The sequence below is a fragment of the Miniopterus schreibersii genome (assembly GCF_964146895.1).
Source record: "Miniopterus schreibersii genome assembly, chromosome: X".
Classification (NCBI taxonomy): Eukaryota; Metazoa; Chordata; class Mammalia; order Chiroptera; family Miniopteridae; genus Miniopterus; species Miniopterus schreibersii.
The window spans coordinates 80,640,796-80,658,000 of NC_138104.1; the positions used below are offsets into that span (position 1 = coordinate 80,640,796).

General features: G+C 39.8%; 1 protein-coding gene across 2 annotated transcripts; it reads right to left on the reverse strand.

Moving 5' to 3' along the window:
- Positions 1 to 256: 256 nt before the first annotated feature.
- DDX3X (DEAD-box helicase 3 X-linked) lies at positions 257 to 16,587 on the reverse strand. 2 transcript variants are annotated; one of them, XM_081126740.1, is made up of 18 exons: positions 16,530 to 16,587; positions 16,208 to 16,369; positions 12,917 to 12,974; positions 10,933 to 10,980; positions 8,583 to 8,718; positions 7,497 to 7,655; positions 7,314 to 7,413; positions 6,783 to 6,918; positions 6,032 to 6,117; positions 5,727 to 5,825; positions 5,457 to 5,617; positions 4,885 to 5,029; positions 4,661 to 4,805; positions 4,288 to 4,469; positions 4,087 to 4,204; positions 3,661 to 3,814; positions 3,102 to 3,241; positions 257 to 2,894 (listed from the first exon to the last, which is right to left on the reverse strand). In XM_081126740.1, exons 2-18 carry the CDS (start codon positions 16,250 to 16,252, stop codon positions 2,815 to 2,817), a joined length of 1,992 nt encoding a protein of 663 aa, XP_080982866.1. In that variant the 5' UTR covers positions 16,253 to 16,369; positions 16,530 to 16,587; the 3' UTR covers positions 257 to 2,814. The 2 variants fall into 2 exon arrangements, with proteins under 2 accessions (XP_080982866.1, XP_080982865.1); XM_081126739.1 differs by having other exon boundaries at positions 16,208 to 16,586.
- Positions 16,588 to 17,205: the final 618 nt, after the last annotated feature.

Below are 17,205 nucleotides of genomic sequence, written 5' to 3' on the forward strand. Positions count from 1 at the left end.
TACCCAATTCATCCTTACACTTCAACCATCAAGTGCTTGGCTACAAATAACAGATCCCAACCCACAGTTAAGCTGTTTAAAGTAGAAGCCTATTTGTAATAAATGCTGTACACCAGTATGGACCTTCTAGATTTCCATTACAGAAGTCCTTTTTTCACTCTATTATAAATACTTAACAGAACCAGAGTGATTCTGTCTCCAAGAGGAAGCTCAAAATTAGCACCGGACAGTAACCAAAAAAATAACACCTTACAAATTCAGGCAAGAGCACAACTTTATTTTCACCGCTAATAATAAAACCACAATTGACAACAACAAAGGAGACTGCGCAGTTCAACTTTTTATTTTAATAAAATCAGAATATGCACAGCACATGCAGTGCTAGCATCTAAACTAATACAATAAGCAATTACTAAAGCTACAGTGACTTGAGGTTCAATCCTTACATTCAGCAAGTTTAAATCCATTCTTACATTTTTTTAAACTTTATAACTGAAAATATTGCTTACTGATAGAACTTGCTCAAATGCTATTGCTGAATGTACAAGTCACTGATTATGCCAATACAACAAAGATAACCACATGTTTGAGGATTGCAATGTGCCAGACATTCACTGGAAAAAAAAAATACACACAACTAAACAAAACTCACGCAACAAACATCTGAGAATCTGGACACTTCATATCAGTGTTTTGAAGTGTTTCATTAATATCTTAAGACAAGTGTATCAAAACCTTGGCATGATTTAATTTCAAGTCGCCAATTTTGTTTTTACTAACATCAGAAAGTTATGGCTACACTGCCAATACCGGGTCTGCTTAATTTGACTTAAGAGTTTAATATGACTTAACATTAAAAGCTCACACTACCCCGAAATATATAATTTCACGCATACGGTGACATTCAACATTCAAGTGCCAGTGTTTTTGTACTGTCTTTTGGTCAAGTTTCTTTAAACTTTCAAAGAATCGCTTTTAGGCTTACAAAAATAAATATTTGTCAAAATGTTCAATAAATATTACATAAAACTAGCAGCAAAAAGTATCTAGAAATCTGTCGTGTGCAAATAGTTTTCTTCCCAACCATCACTCCCATGGTCCCAAATAAATTTTAGAATCTAGTCCCATTTCCCCTTCCTAGACAAGCTGCGTTCAACAATCTCCAAGAGACAAAATAAGATTGGAAGTTTAAGGACACGCACACAAGACATATATATAAAATTCTCTGAATGTGCAATAAAAGAAGTATTTTGTAAAAAGTTATGGGCAAAATGTACAAGGGCCTAAACCTAGACTAATTGAAATAGCACCATAACAAATGACCTCAATACTGTCAAGTGCACCTACTTAATAAAAGTTTTAGAACAAGGCACAATACACTTGAAAATCTATTGCACTTTAGGAAATTTTTGCCGTCTCCCTATGCCACTGTAAAAAGATTGAGCGTTTTGATCACCGCATTCTGGCCACAAAATTAGCACAGAATTCAGAGTGGCAGAGGCATTTTAGTGGTGGACAATGCTCATCTTTGGCCAGATTTAGCATAAACAGACTATAAATACAATGGAAACCTATGCAACTAAAACTGACTAAAACTGCACTGTATAGCAGAATTGACACCTTGTGCAGTTATGTACATATTTCCAACCTGTGTGATCTCAAAGATTTCAGTTTACTCTTCTGGAGCCATTTTTACAAAGTCTATAGTAAGCCAGTTTAACATCTCAACGCAGCTTGAACAGAGTAATGTGAATCGGCATTTAAAATAAAGCCTGCTGCATTAATTCTTCCTGTTCATACCCTCTTGACCAAAAAACATCAACACTAGCATGCGTTATTAGACCAAAAATCATCCAGGGCCCTAATGAGGGCTGGTCATTGCTGTGGTCAGCCATTCTACCATTTCAATTTCATTTATGGCAGGCATTTAAAAAGTCTAAGTAGATGAATTCTCCTAAAAACCTATTTCATGTTATCAGACCTTTAAACGTTCCCTGTAATAGTATGCCCACATTTGGCTAGCTCATAATTAATGATCTGCCTAAACATTGAAAGAGGAATTGCTGTATTTACTTGCATTAACTTTGAAAACAGTGCTTTGAATGTATGCATGTATTCATACATCACCTCATCATGACTGGAATGGCTTGTTTAAAGACTATCAGGTTCTAAATACCTATCCAGGATAGAGTGAGCAAATCAGAACTTTAACTTAATACAGTTTGCCACATTAGAAACTAATTCCATTAATATGCTTCAAGACATTTGTTGTTTGTTTTCCCCCAATCTGCAAGTATCAAAAAGCCCTAATGCAGGTTACCGCATAAGTTTTTTTCCTTATAATATTTATGGATGAATCGATGATTCCTGTTAAGTTGTATCACACCTGTGTGCCAAGGTTTGATTTTAGCCCAAGTTCAGTAAATTTATTTTGTCAAAACAATTGATATCTTGAGCATTACTGAGCCAACAGGACATCAAAATAAAAAGTTGTCTAAAGTTAAAGGCACAGTACATTAACAAACAAATGATCCTCAGTCACAAAATTATAAATGCAGTTTGGGATGGGGGTTGGTGGGAGGGGAGTTAATCCAAACTACAGCAATGAAGTCTTCAAACCACCTTTCGAACAGGGCTGCTGATTGTTCATCTCTTCATGTGACCTTGAGCTCCCTTTAAAAAAAAAATTTCAGTGGAGAATCACAGCTGGTAATGTACTGCGAGTTCTTGAAGCTACACAAGGTATAGTCTGGCTAAGTTACATGTGGTTTCCATATTAGCTTGTTTGGCAGGGTGACCTACTGCAAAGCAGGTTCAGTTACCCCACCAGTCAACCCCCTGGGAGTTGTAATTTCCTCCATATCCATCACTGTTGTAAAAGCCTCCATAGCCACCTAATGAGAGATTTAAAAAGGAGAGAAGTTAGTTAAGTCATTCACTATTAAATATAATCTTTCCCTTCCATAAATACTTTGACATAAAATTATGAAAAGCAATCTACGGAGCTTAACTTCCCCAATGTTTTAAATTATGCTTTGAAAAAGATGACGAAAAGGAAAAAACCGTTCCCCGCAGACCTGAGGTTAGAAATTAATACTTACCTCCACCAAACCCTCTGCTGCCGCCATGGCCGCCTCCACCACTGCGGCTGCTGCTTGCACGGCTGCTGCTGAAGCTGGAACTGCTGGCACCACTACTCTGTCGATAGTCTCTGGCACCAAATCCTCCGCTGAATCTACTACTACAAGGACAAAAATGTGTATTGGGTCACATGAAGATGAAATCCCACTAAAATCCGAAATTGCTGCTAAAACTTCCGAGTAACAACACACTGATGCCTATGTTTCAGTATCTAATGTGGCCACAGTAATCTTGATAAGCAAACTCATTTTTTCCATCTTTAGAAACCTACCCAGGAACACCATACCCAACAGATCAGGCTACTACTGTGTGTGTGAATCCCTTTTATTTCATACCTGAATGCTGTACATCTATTTCAAATTAGATGTTGTGTTTATGCTTTGATTCATATTAATTTATGTTAAGAATAAGAAATTGAACACAAACTGTAAATAAAATTACGCTTGCTAAACTAATATTTGAAAAGTTATCCTTGGACATAGCACACATCTCCCTCATTATGTACCATCTGTAACTCACCTCTTAGATCGTCCACGACTGCTACCCTTGTAGTGGTGTTCATAAGCCATGCTTTCCAACCAAGATGGCACTTCTTGTTTAGCTTCAACGAGCAGATCCAACAAATCCTTTGTGATGTTTACATTCCTCTCATTAAAGAATGAGGTGGCAAGGCCTGGAACAGTTCCAAAAGTACATAAATTCACGTCTTCCATAAAGTAGCACAGGATTCTCATTTTCCTTAGTAGAATATTAAGTATAATACTAAAAAAAATTTGCAACTTGCTATTTAACTAACTCCAAGTTCTTTGAACAAAACCTGACTATGCTGAAATGTATTTTAACTGCATTCCTCAGAAACAGAAATTCTTGTGATTAAGATCCCGAAAAGTTCTTTGCTGCATGAATCACACTGAGAAACAACCAAAACATTAAGTAACCACTTACCAAGGTTTCCTACACGTCCTGTACGGCCAATGCGATGCACGTATTCTTCAATATCACTTGGCAAGTCAAAATTGATAACATGTTTCACATTCGAAATGTCCAGTCCTCTTGCTGCTACCTGGAAAATAACTTTTGTTATATATGGCTCACTTATAAGAAAACCAACAGCTGAACATGAAAACAAGATTATATTATACATACTGCTGTAGCCACTAGAATTGGGCTTTTTCCTGAGCGGAACTGGTGAAGGGCCTCTTCTCTATCTCTCTGAGATCGGTCTCCATGGATACTGGTACAAGCATATCCTTCATGGTATAAGAAATCCTCCAGAGAATCTGCACCCTTTTTGGTCTCCACGAACACTAATGTCAGTGAATCCTTGCCTAAATTTGAAACATTACAAGGTTTTTGTCACTAATAGTGGCTTTTTCTTTGCACTTAGTAAACATGCACATAAAGGCAATATTTAAGACCATTTTAATAGAATGTTTTGAATGAGGAAAAGCAGTAACAGTGACCCAAATGGAGTCTCATTACCTAAGGCATCAGAGTAATGCTAAAATTATCATTTTACCTGTTGCATTTAGAAGGTCAAGCAGAAATGACCGTTTGTCTAACTCTTCCACCCAGACTACTTTCTGTGTGATGTTCTCAGACGTAGAGCCAACTCTTCCTACAGCCAAAAAGATATATTCATCCAAGAAATCACGAGCAAGCATCTGAAAGAAGAAAATTTTATTATCTACTGAGACAAACAAATTCCTAAAACTAAATTAAGTTTGCAGCATCAAACAATACCTGTATTTCCTTAGGGAAAGTAGCACTAAACATCATAGTGTGGCGAACTCCCTTTGGTGGCATAGTATCTTGCTCAACTATTCTACGAATCTGAGGTTCAAACCCCATATCCAACATCCGATCAGCTTCATCCAACACCAAGTATCTGTCATAAAAAAAATTCAGTTTAGAATTCGAGAGTAGTTTTAGTATAGCTGTACCGTTAAGTACAATTATATATTTATTCAGATAGTTAAATCCCTCACACAATTTGATACATGTACACGACAGCACAGGATTTTGCCACTAAATAAATCATCCAAGATCAGTCAAATTAGCTCTTATTACTTCACTACTTGTCCAAGTGTGGTTATTCTCAGCCTAAAAATGTCACGGGTTTTTCAACATTAAAATTACAATAAGTAAACTTTTTTTTTTGAAGATATATATAGAATAAGTAAACTTCTTACAAAAGTTAAAGACAAAGTAAACTACTCAAATTTTAAAACTTAGACAATGTAAGTACCACAAAACTAATGGCCAGAAACTTTAGAAATAAACATTGCATTCCATAGATTTAAAAATTAACATACTTGCAGAAGTCTAATCCAATCTTTCCTCTTTCCATCATATCCACTAGACGTCCTGGAGTGGCTACTAACAAGTGGCATCCACGTTCTAAGTCTCGAATCTGCTGACCAATATCAGCGCCACCATAAACGACACAAGGACGCACTCTAGATCTATATGAAAACTATAGGCAAAGAAACGCTATCAACTTCAAAGCCGAGATTTTTACATGGTCATTTAACATTTTCTTGGAGTCAATAAAAAAGCCAATTATTGCTAAAATGAATACTTACTTTCCTGGCTTCCTCGTAGATCTGTACTGCCAATTCTCTAGTTGGTGCCAATACCAAGGAGATTGGGTATTGTTTGCGGCGCCCATACCTTCCATTTTCCTAAGAAATTAATTTATAAATTGAACTCAACATACTTTTTAGAAGACTCATTACAACATAATTCCTTTTTGTAATTTATGGATTACACTGGAAAACAGTTTTACACTAAATAGATTGGAGTGAATCTTTGTGTCATTTAGAAAGCTCTCTCTACAGCCACCTAAAAAGTTCTACTATAATTTCCCATTTTATAAAGAAATATTTACCTTCATGGCCCTCAAGGCCTCGCCTGGACCATCCGAATAAATCTGACTCAAGATGGGCAAAAGAAATGCTGCAGTTTTTCCAGACCCTGTTAAAGAGAATGCATGATCACTCAACCACAGAAAAGCCCGATTACTTTTGAATACATATTGGTAGATGACAGCTTTATAACTGCCCCATTAACAGCTAAGTTAAAAATACCAAGTGACTTCTTCGATCCACTTGTAACAGGAGTCCACAAACTAAGTAAGGCCCAGACTATCTTTGTAGATACAGCCAGGCTCAATAATTTACATATTGTCTATGTCTGCCTTTACACTACAGAGCTAAGCGGATGCACTAGACCAATTTTGTTCCTTTACAGAAAGTGTGCCAAAACATAGTGTTCACTTCTTTGCATTTGTTTATAAAGAAAAAAAGAATTTTGCCTCAAAAGTGGTATCAATTCCAACTTCCAACACTTTCTTGTTGGTACATACTGCTAGTGTATGAAGCATGACATTCTCACTCTTCCTAAGGCCAAATGATTCAAATGATGTTTATTTTTAATGGGGGAATTTTGCCACCCTCTTTCAAAATGGTCAAACTCACAGATATAGCAAAGCTTATACTGAATTCAAAGGCTAGTTAACTACTCCCATTTATAAAAGATGGGAGGTGCTACTTTACCCATGGAGGTGCCTTTCCCTTGGCCACATTCCTATGGATCACAGGCTATTTTCTATTCTTTTTACTTTAATCAAGTGAGCTTACCTGTTTGGGCACAAGCCATCAGGTCTCTTTTCTCTTTGATAATAGGAATAGCATGCTTTTGCACTGGAGTCGGGCGAGTGTAACGAGTAAGCTCAATGTTTCCCATAATAATTTCTCCCATCTCAACATCACTGAACTGTCAAGAAATTCAGTAACAGGGTTAAATTGCTAGAAATGGCCATTTTTGTTTTTTACTAATATAATGGGGGGGACTAATAGCTGATTTGTATTTTAGTTTACAGCTGCTTTAAGTAAAAATTATGTTACATTGGTAGTGGGGGACCTTGACCTACACTGGAGAAGTTTTGGGTATTTTCTATATTTGACCCATTTCCTATTTTGTATTAATGGTGACACAGTTCAATCCCTTTCCACAAACCAATGTGGCTGGTTTTTAAAGTAACCTTAAAGAATTGTTGAAATAAGACAAGCATGGACTATATATGCCTTTAGGAAGCCTACCTCATGTTTACATGCTGTAGAAAAAAATTACATTTCCCTGTCTTAAAAGATTTAAGTATAAATACTTACACTTTCAATATGTGGAGGACAGTTGTTGCCTGTTGCCTCAACTGGAATATCATCGTATTTCTCAAAGTTAATCCCAGTGTTACCTCCAGAAAAGAGCTCCCTGAAATCAAAAGATTGGAAAATTTGTTATACTAGGTAATAAGGCTGCATTGTAGCATCACAACACATTTTTCAGAAACTTACTGTTCCAGGCGTTCACTTGGTGGCAGTGGTTTTGACCAATCATCCTCATCCGATTTATCACACCAGCGACTATTTCCACCACGTTCAAATTTGCCAAAGCCACTTCTGTCACCACGGCTGCCAATGCCATCATAGTCACCTCGTCCACGATCATCAAACCTGAACAGCACAAACAATTAACCAGAATCCTCATTTAACCAGTTACCGTATTCCTACCACTACTCTAGAACGGTACCTGGAGAGAAGTTGAATTATTCATTCATTGTAGTTAACTTCAGGATGTCAACAGTCCAATTCTGGCTTACTCTTATTGGACAATAAGGCCCTCTAACCAGACTGTACGTATAATTTACATAACTTTATTTTCTAAAATCAGTATCCTTTATTTCTATGAAATTATATAGCCTACACAGTCCTCATACATGCTGAATTTATTTTATTTGAAATCAGCATATAACTTACACCTTTATAGTGGTAGGGGAAAAATAGTACACCAAGTATCAATTGTCCCAGTTATACTAGGATATCATTTAAAGGACAATTCACCTGTGTGACAAATTTTGGATAAAAGGTAGAAAATAATCCTTACCTGAATTAAGATGTTTTTAGAGTTTTAGGCCTGTTTGCGAAAAATCAGGACACACAGGACTAACCACAGCTATTAGGCGCATGAGGTCAGTTCACCACACTTATGTAATCAAAAATATAAGGTGTTTAAAAATTGTCATAGAATATCCACAAAAATCTCAACCAAATTAGGCCATTCACTAGATAAACTTACTTTTAAACAGAATATATAAAACTAGAGAGAAATATAAAAATAACTGATTTCAATATGCCAAAGGGCACATTCTTAGTCTCATCTAATTTCTACGTAAAAAGCTCAATTTAGTAAAGACCTCTTACAGCTAAGAAAATACGATTATAACAGACATAATGCTTAACATCCAAATAGGTGGTCTATTAAGGAGAAAAAATATGCTTAATGATCAGAGAACAAAGATGAGGGCTTACCAAATTAAAGTTCAATTCCTAAATTGCTATCCTGTACACACATATAAGGTGAGAAGGTAAGAAATCACTTACCTTCCCCTTGACCCACCACTTCCACGATCACTGAAGAAACTGGACTTTCCTCTCGAATCACCACGAGGTCCAAAGCTGCTGTATGCATCCTTATCCTTATTGGAGCTCCAACCTGAACTGTCTTTATCGTAGAATCCTTCAATTAAAATAAAAACCCATTTTAATGTATTATTAAAAATTGGTAATACCTTAACATGATTCTTATGTTCCTGAATTTGAAGCACTCTGTAGACTGGGGGGGACAATGGAAATTATTCCTATCACAGCACTAGAAAAAACCAAGATTTAGAGCTGGTTTACACTGGCACACAAAATGTTTTAGATCTTTAGTTCTCTCCATTAGAAAATACTGTACACTAAACCAAGCAATCTGATAATCTAAAAATGTTCTGAATGAATACCACCTCTAAAATGTCAATAGCTTTGCCTGAAACTCAACTATGGCACCGTTTATGACCATCACAATTTCATTTCAGAGCACTCTCCCACTCGGGAGCATTCCCTTGCCTCTCATACCCCTCCTTCTTCTCCCCAGGTGTGTTACCCCTTTGCCTTTCTCCTAAGCTCCAATGGCCCTTTGCTTCTGTAACTTGTTTCCTGAGCCTACGCAGACCAGCTGACTCACTTCTACTACCTCTGTAACTTTCTAAATAAACTTTCTCTTATAATTTGGGGGAAAAAAACACTTAATTTCCATTCATGTTATAGGTATGAGTGAGTTTACTAGGAATCAGTTACCATGTTTCTTAGGGTTAATATTCATTGGAAACATTCTTAAGAGTGTCACATTACTTGATTTAATATAGTACTTTTAGGTTTTAGCAATAAAAAGTTTAAGAACAGTGTTCTGTTCACGTGAAATACATACTGTCAGATGAGAATCAAAAACATCTAGAAAAAAGGAAAATCCTCATCCTTACTCAGTGTGGACAGGTTCATAGGATACAGCTGTTAACATTCAGTAAGAGGGGATGACAAAGGTATAAATAGGGTTTAAAGACAAGTAGAGGGTTTAACTAGCTTCAGTGACATTTTATTAGTCAGAGAGTGTACAAGTTAATTAAAAGTTACTTTCACTCAGCCTTCTGCCAGCCTGGTGACCCAACAGCTTTAGCTATCAACAAAGAATTGAGTTAGGGTTCTAAGATCTCTTTCAGCTCTAAAACCTGATACCGCCTCTTCCTTGTTTTGGGTCACTGCAACAAATGGGGAAAGAAAGCACTAAATATACACGGGGTCAAGTCCATGAAATACATTCTAAGGAATGACAGCAACACCTGTGATGATAAAGACAAATTGTGTTGCAGGCACTAAAAAGAACGACATGATAATCAAGTGATGTGATAAAAACAATAGATTTTATTTTCACGTATTGCCAGGGACAGTGAAGCCAATACACACCACATATGGATATGGAGTGACGGCAAACAACAGGTTCCTATAGACTCTCCTTCTCTACCCTTTCAATCCTACCTTTCTTATATCCAGTATATTCCCTCCTGAACTTTAAGTAATTTTCCTAACCTTTCCTTTTCCTCCAAATCTCAGATCACCCATTTAATGGAATATACAGCACCCAAACAGTGTCCCATAATGTGAGACATCTATCACTACATTACAAACCAAATGAGAAAAGACATGTTGTAATACCTTTTGGACAAAACCTTTCAAATGAAGCAGTTAAAGCAAGTAAATGAAACCAGAGAATCACTCCCAACTTACTAAGTGTGCCCAATGCTATATACCCTGCCAACTATTCCACAATAACCCCATCTTTGTTTTGGAATCTCTGCAATAAAGAAATAACTGGGTTATCATCACCATGCAGTTTGGTTTACATAGGGTGCCCACTCACCTTTTTCAAATTAAAATCACGCTGATTGATTACAAACACACTAAGCACAAGAATAGTGAACTGTAGCCCAGCCGGGCATGGCTCAGCAGCTGAGCATCGATCCAGCAGATCAGGGTTCGATTCCCGGCCAGGGCACATGCCCGGGTTGCAGGCTAGGCAGCCGATCAATGACTCTCATCATTGATGTTTCTATCTCTCTCTCTCCTCCCCTCCTTTCCTCTCTCTAAAATCAATAAAGATATGTTAAAAAAATAAATAAATAACAGTGAAATTGTACAAAACTTTGCCCTTGGCCTCAAGAGTATGCATAAGAAATGCAGAATTTTCTACTGTGTGACATTCGGTGAGATTTTTCCAGAGTGACTAAGTCCTAATATTTGAACCGGCTGACAGAGAGCACAGTGTTTACAGACTTCCCAAGGTGTCTCATTTTCCCTAGGCTCAAACTTCTAAACGTAGGAAGAATTAGGTCTACAAACTGCTCAAAGGACTTACCTTTAGTAGCTTCTCTGTTCCTTAAGTGAGGAGGAATATAGCGCCCTTCTAGAAGAAAAAAAAAAAAAAAAATGCCCAAAACATTCAAGTTAAAGGTGCTTACAAACACTTGTGCTATTAATAAATGGTTGTAGAAAAAAACCTCTAGTCTAACTTGGAAAAGGAAGGGGGTGGGGAATGAATCCACTTTTATTTTAAATGGGTTAAGGCTTTATAAGGATAACTTTAAAAGAGGGGGAGGACAAGTTTGGCAAACAAAAAATTGACTTGGAACCTAACAGTTAAACTGTACGAATTAATATAATTTAATTTGCCACTAGTGGTTTATTGAACACAATTAAAGGCCTGCTATGATTTCAGAGAATTGTTATAAACAAAAACAGTTAAAACTGAAGTACTATTACTATAACCACCTAAAAAACTATGTAATAAATCACACAATTAGACACTAAGAGAGGCTTTTTTTGTTTCCATCCCGGTAATTTCCAAAACAGAATAAATATATATATGGAAAAGCTGAAAAGGGGAAATGATTTCAAAGAATTGGGGGTTTTAATTTGGGGCTTGCTGAGTTTATGGAAAGTTAACTGTTGCTCTGTATGCAGGCAAGAATATGGCTTAGAAAATAGATGAGAAGGCAAAAACAAATAATGTATATCCACCAAGTAAAGGAAAGCCAACTCATTTTATTACTAAGCTACAATTTAACTTTCCTTTTCCCTTCTGGGTTGAATTAAGTATTAAAGATCTCTATTAGGAGGACCAATTCCTAACATTCTTAGCGCAAATGGCAAATACAGTGAAATTTAAAACAAATACTAAATGGCCATGGCTGGGTAGCTCAGTTGGTTAGAGCATTTTCCCAATACACCAAGGTTGTGGGTTCGATCCCCAGTCAGGGCACATACAAGAAGCAACCAATGAATGCATAAAGTGAAACAACAAACCGATGTTTTTGTTTCTCAAATAAATAACAAATACTAAGTATGTGCCCAGTGAGGCCCTTCTTGCCCAAAAATGAGGACACACCCTTTACTATGTAATACAGTACTCGAAGAAATACTGATTCCAGACGCTACAGCCCATACCCTTCTCTTCTATTTAATAGGTTGGAAGAGACCTAAGCTGAAGCAAGTCTACTGCCAAATAATGAACTACCAAAATCCCCTGCACCTCAATACTAATCTAACAAGCCTCAAAAAACAAACAAAAAAAACCTCTGGGGAAAATAAAACCTTTCATATCTAATTTTTTTATTTTATTTTATTGTAGACAGTACTACAGATGTCTCCCATTTTCTCCCTTTTTGCTTCCCTCCATCCAACCCCCGCCCCACCTATGCTGTTGTCTGTGTCCCTAGCTTATGCATATCCGCTCTTTGGTTAATCTCTTCCTGTCCCCTCCCCCAAACTGAGATGTGTTATTCTGTTCCATGCATCCATACCTCTGGATCCATGATTGTGTTTATTGTTCTTTAGATTCCACTTGTATATCTAACTTCTTTTCAAAAGAATGACACAGTGACACAGCATTTAAAATCCTAAATCACTACCGCAAGCTTCAATTCAGCTTTGTTCAATTAGTTTCATGTTCTTCATGGAACAGGAGTAGCCATAGCAATTGAATGTGAATGTTCCCTTTATTATTGAGTTTAATTCTGATAGATTCACTCTAACACAACTCCACCACCTCTAAGCTGGGCTCAGGATTCATAACGGACAAATTCTTGTAAATGTACAATTTGTATGTTGTATGAACTTCTTTAAATGATTATTTTCACTCAAGAAAACCAGCCCCTTTTTTACTACCGAAAGGTTACCGTGCTTTAGATTGATCACTAATACATAATTCTACATAACACTGTCTATGTAATTCTTTACACAGTAAAAAATCAGAGGGGAAATTGTTAAACGTTAAATAAGTAAATAAAAATTACAATATTAAAGCTCTAATATTCAGTAAATCCCTAAAACATTTTACTTACTGCTGGCTGTACTTCCTCCACTCTGATTATCTGAAGAGTTCAGGTCTAGGCCAGCAAACTAGGAAAAGAGAGTTAAACGGTTAGTAGCAGGAATGGTGAAATATTACTAAAACTAGTCTGCCGCCTCATGGGACTGGATTGAAACTCTTAATGCGAATGTGACCAACAACGTGCTTTTAAGACTGTAAAGTTCTAAACAAATACAAAACAGTATTACTGTACATACCGCAAAAGGCAGCACACACCAAGATGTTGGTGCTATCCAGTAGAAACTGGGCCCATGTTAGTCATTCCCTCAGAATGACTTTCCCCTATATCATTCTCCATAGTAAAAGCTCAAGAAACATTTTAAAATGTCAAATACACAAAGGATTAATTTTAGCTCCAATCATATTTGACAAATGTTTTCAATGCCAACTTTCTACTTTTAATTATTTTAAACCTACAAAGCATACCTGAAAATGTAAGAACAAAATTTTAATTCCTTTATTACTAAATACTGCGCAAGTATTTTTTAACTAGGGTAGCACTCTTAAAGAAAATATATATCCACCACTTACAAAGCACTATGTTGAGGACAACTCTGTGAAGTGAGTACCTACACATTCTCCCACTTTCACCATTGAGATAAGCACAAGTGGCACTCAATGCCCTTAAAGACTAGGACTGCCTTTAATCCCCATTTTTACCTATCCCCTTATTATATTAGTAGTTCAAAGCCTCAACAAAAGACCTGCTATCTTCATCACATTGTGTTGTTACGACTAACCAAGAATTAATTACAAGCAACAGAGGGGGGAGAACTATACACACCAAAGTATTTTAAAAGCCACGAGACCAAGTCACACACTACTGTTGCCACCTGCCTGCAAAGGTGATGCACTATACTGTAAGTCTTCCGTTAAAAGGTCAAGATGATTCTGTCTAATTACAAGCATCAATGGAGTCACTGAAAATTGGAAACAGAGGCTAAGTCTTAAAAAAGAAAATGAGCTAAGACTTAAGTGCCTTATTTCTATAATTTGTTAGCAAAAATGCTGTCAGGCTTTCTCTCTAGCAGTTATCTCTAAAGCACACAAGAAAAAACTGCACTTATTACAAGTTTTATTAATTTTACACTTGAAACATGAAAAAGCCTTGTTACGATTAGGCTGTTGCAATTTTCTGTTGAGAATTTGCTTGCTGCTGAATTCTAAGGACTGCCTATTCTTTCGAATTACATCAGTTGCAATTTTAAAGTTCATTCCTGCGTAGAATCTTAAAAAAAAAACGCACTGCCCTGGCCAGGTGGCTGGAGAGTGTCCTGTACAGCCAAAGATTGCAGGTTTCATTCCCAGTCAGTACACATACCTAACGTTGCCGGTTGAAACCACAATCAGGGCACCTAAGGAGGGCAACCGATCTTTCTATCTTTCTCACATAGATGCTTCCCCTTGTCTTTTTCTCCCTTCCCCTCTCTAAAAAATCAAAAAACATCCTCGGATGAGGATTTAAAAACAAAAAACACGGCACCACTTACATACAAAATGTTAAAGCTAACCCAACACCAGATTTTTTTCCCTGCTCCATTCAACATATGACGTGAGAAATTAGAGAATTTAATATAATTGATCCATTAATTTAAAAAATGCTCATAGAAACATCATTAATTCCCTAAAAATTATACATGACTACTTGTGTCACTAAATTTCGTTTCAGGATTATTCCGGAGTTCATGGAAAGCAGAAGTTTACTTCAAGGCTCCGAACATCCTATTGAAGAGCTTATCTGAAGAGCTGGGCCACTGTTGCAGAGGAATGCAGACTTCCTGCCACTAAAGCCCATATCGCCCGCCCCGCACCCCCCGGTCTCCCAACTTACACATTCTCCTCTCCCCTACCCCCACACCCTTAGAAAAGAGGATTCCAGTAAGACAACACACCTTATTTGACCTATTCCAAAATTTTACTCCACGGGCAGCAACAAGTCAACAAAACTTTATTTTCCCCTCAATAAAAAGTCTTCATTTTATTGAAGCCACACTTGGGGTATTTTTTCCCCCCACACTAGATCTTAGCCAAAAAGCTGAGAAGCTGAGGTATTTTTTTCCTTTGGCCGACCTCTGGATCAAACGCCACTAACATTCATACAACCCGTGGTCTCTCAAAAAAAAAAAAAAAAAACACACCAAAAAACCACGCGTGGCCATCGGCTAAATCGCCCCACAGTGACTACCTGGAGGAAACACCGAATCTCCGTCTCTAGAGACCAGAGTCGACGCTCACGCAGCGGCCCATTACTCCCTCCCCGCCCCCCCTCCTCCCCGAATCTTCTGCGTCACAAAACTTTCCACTCCGGAAACGCGGCCTCCCGGGCCGCAGCGCCGGGCCAGAGGAAACCGAGCTGGAGCGAGAAAGCCTGCGGAAGGACGCCGGGGATGAACAAGATGCCCATTCTGTCTCCTTTCCAGGACCTCACGGGCCAGGGACCCGCTGATCCAACCTCTCCCGCTAGTGGGCCGCAGCGCCGCCCAGCCGCCCAGCACCACACAAAGGAGGCCGCCGCCATTACCCCGGAGCGCAGGCCGCCCCCGCGCCGCCCCCTCCCACATTCCAGGGACCCGTTCCATCTCAGGGGCGCGCGCGCGCGCACACACATACACACACACACACACACACACACACACACACACACACACACACATACACACACACACACACACACACACACACACACACACACACACACACACACACACACACACACACACACACACACACACACACACACACACACACACACACACACACACACACACACACACACACACACACACACACACACACACACACACACACACACACACACACACCAACGCCGCCGGACAAGAATCCGGGCCGCGCGTGCACGGAAGGCTGAAGCCCTGGATGCCACAAAGAGTCCACGCTCGCGCACCAAGCACCCCACCACCACCACCCATGGGTCACTAGTCAATCGAGGTTCGCGCGTGCGCCTCACCGCGAGAGCGCGCGCACCCCCCACCTCAGCAAGCCTGCGCACGCACACACAAAAGCCGCCATTGTACTCGTCCCAGGGACAATACCGCCGGCCAAGCCGGCTACCCGGCCCGGGCGACAGTCACAACCAGCATTCCCGCCACCTCCCCGTTCCTCCACAACCCCGGGCCCTTGGCACTCGTCAGCCCGAAGTAGCCAGGAAATGGGAACATAGGGTCTCGGTCAACGCTGCGCCATAAGCTAAGTTAGGTCAGGGGAGGGAATCGTGCAATACAGAGGGCTCCTAGCAGCTCACCTGCTGGTCCAGCCCGAGCGCATTTTCCACCGCCACATGACTCATCCCTGAAGAGTACCGAGAACTCGGAGTCTTCGGCTGCTGAGCGAGTGTGTTTGATTCACCGCGAAGATCCTCTCACGGGAGAACTGCGGCTCTGGAGCGCACGGCGCTGCCACGGATCTAATATACCATTCGAAAGGCTCTTACGTCAGCACGTAAGACGTATGCCCTCCCTTTCACACCCCCACTCCCCCTGCCACTTCTGCCTAGCTACTGCGCGCTCCTTCAGTCCTAATCTCGCGGGATTTCCTAGTTTCCCGTCCCCGGCTCGTCGTCCTACCTGGCAGCTCAAAGCGCGAAACGCTGTCCTAGTTCACTTGATCTTCCCCCTATTCTCCGCTAATGCCCTAGCTACGTAAGGCTGGGAGTTCTCGAGATCTCGCGAGAACTCGTCTTCCCGCTTTTCGCCCGCTGGGAGGCCTTAAAATTTCACTTAGGCCTTTCACCTTTCTTTCGTTTACACCCGAGGTTTTTGCTGTTCCTTTCTTCCTAGCAAGCGCCCTCTCTCTGTTCTTTCCTTCAGTCTCCGGACTTGGAGATGTCGTGAAATTTTTCTAAACTGATCAGCCCTCGCAGGTCCGCGGGCAGCCCTCCCCGAAATCGGAGTCAGGCAAAAGATGCCTGGGACCGAGAGTCACGTGACCGCCGGTGCCCGACGCGGTGGCCATTTTGTGGAGCAGGGAACCGTGACTTAAATAGAGTGTTCGGAATGCGGGGGCGCGAGGGGGAAAAAGGAGAGAGGAGTGGGAAGAGGGGGAGTTGGGCGAGAAGGGAAAGAAAGAGGAGGAGGGAGAAACAGGAGGAAGGGAAGAGGGATGGTGGCCGGGTTAGGGGTAGTGGGGGGAGAGAAGGGGAGCTGGCGGCATGTGCTGGTGGCCGACGCTTTACACCGCGGTTGCCTAGGGAGCGGGGACGCCGCCTATAAACGCAATAGTCCCTCAGTGTCACCCCCAGAC

What these genes read in the sequence shown, in the direction of transcription:
- DDX3X (XM_081126740.1), bottom strand. Translation starts at nt 16,252, where the DNA reads ATGAGTCATGTGGCGGTGGAAAATGCGCTCGGGCTGGACCAGCAG. An exon ending in CTTTCCCTAAGGAAATACAG is followed by an intron (nt 4,806 to 4,884) that starts GTATTGTTTGAT and finishes TTCTTCTTTCAG; the next exon opens with ATGCTTGCTCGTGATTTCTT. An exon ending in TGACCTTCTAAATGCAACAG is followed by an intron (nt 4,470 to 4,660) that starts GTAAAATGATAA and finishes TTTCAAATTTAG; the next exon opens with GCAAGGATTCACTGACATTA.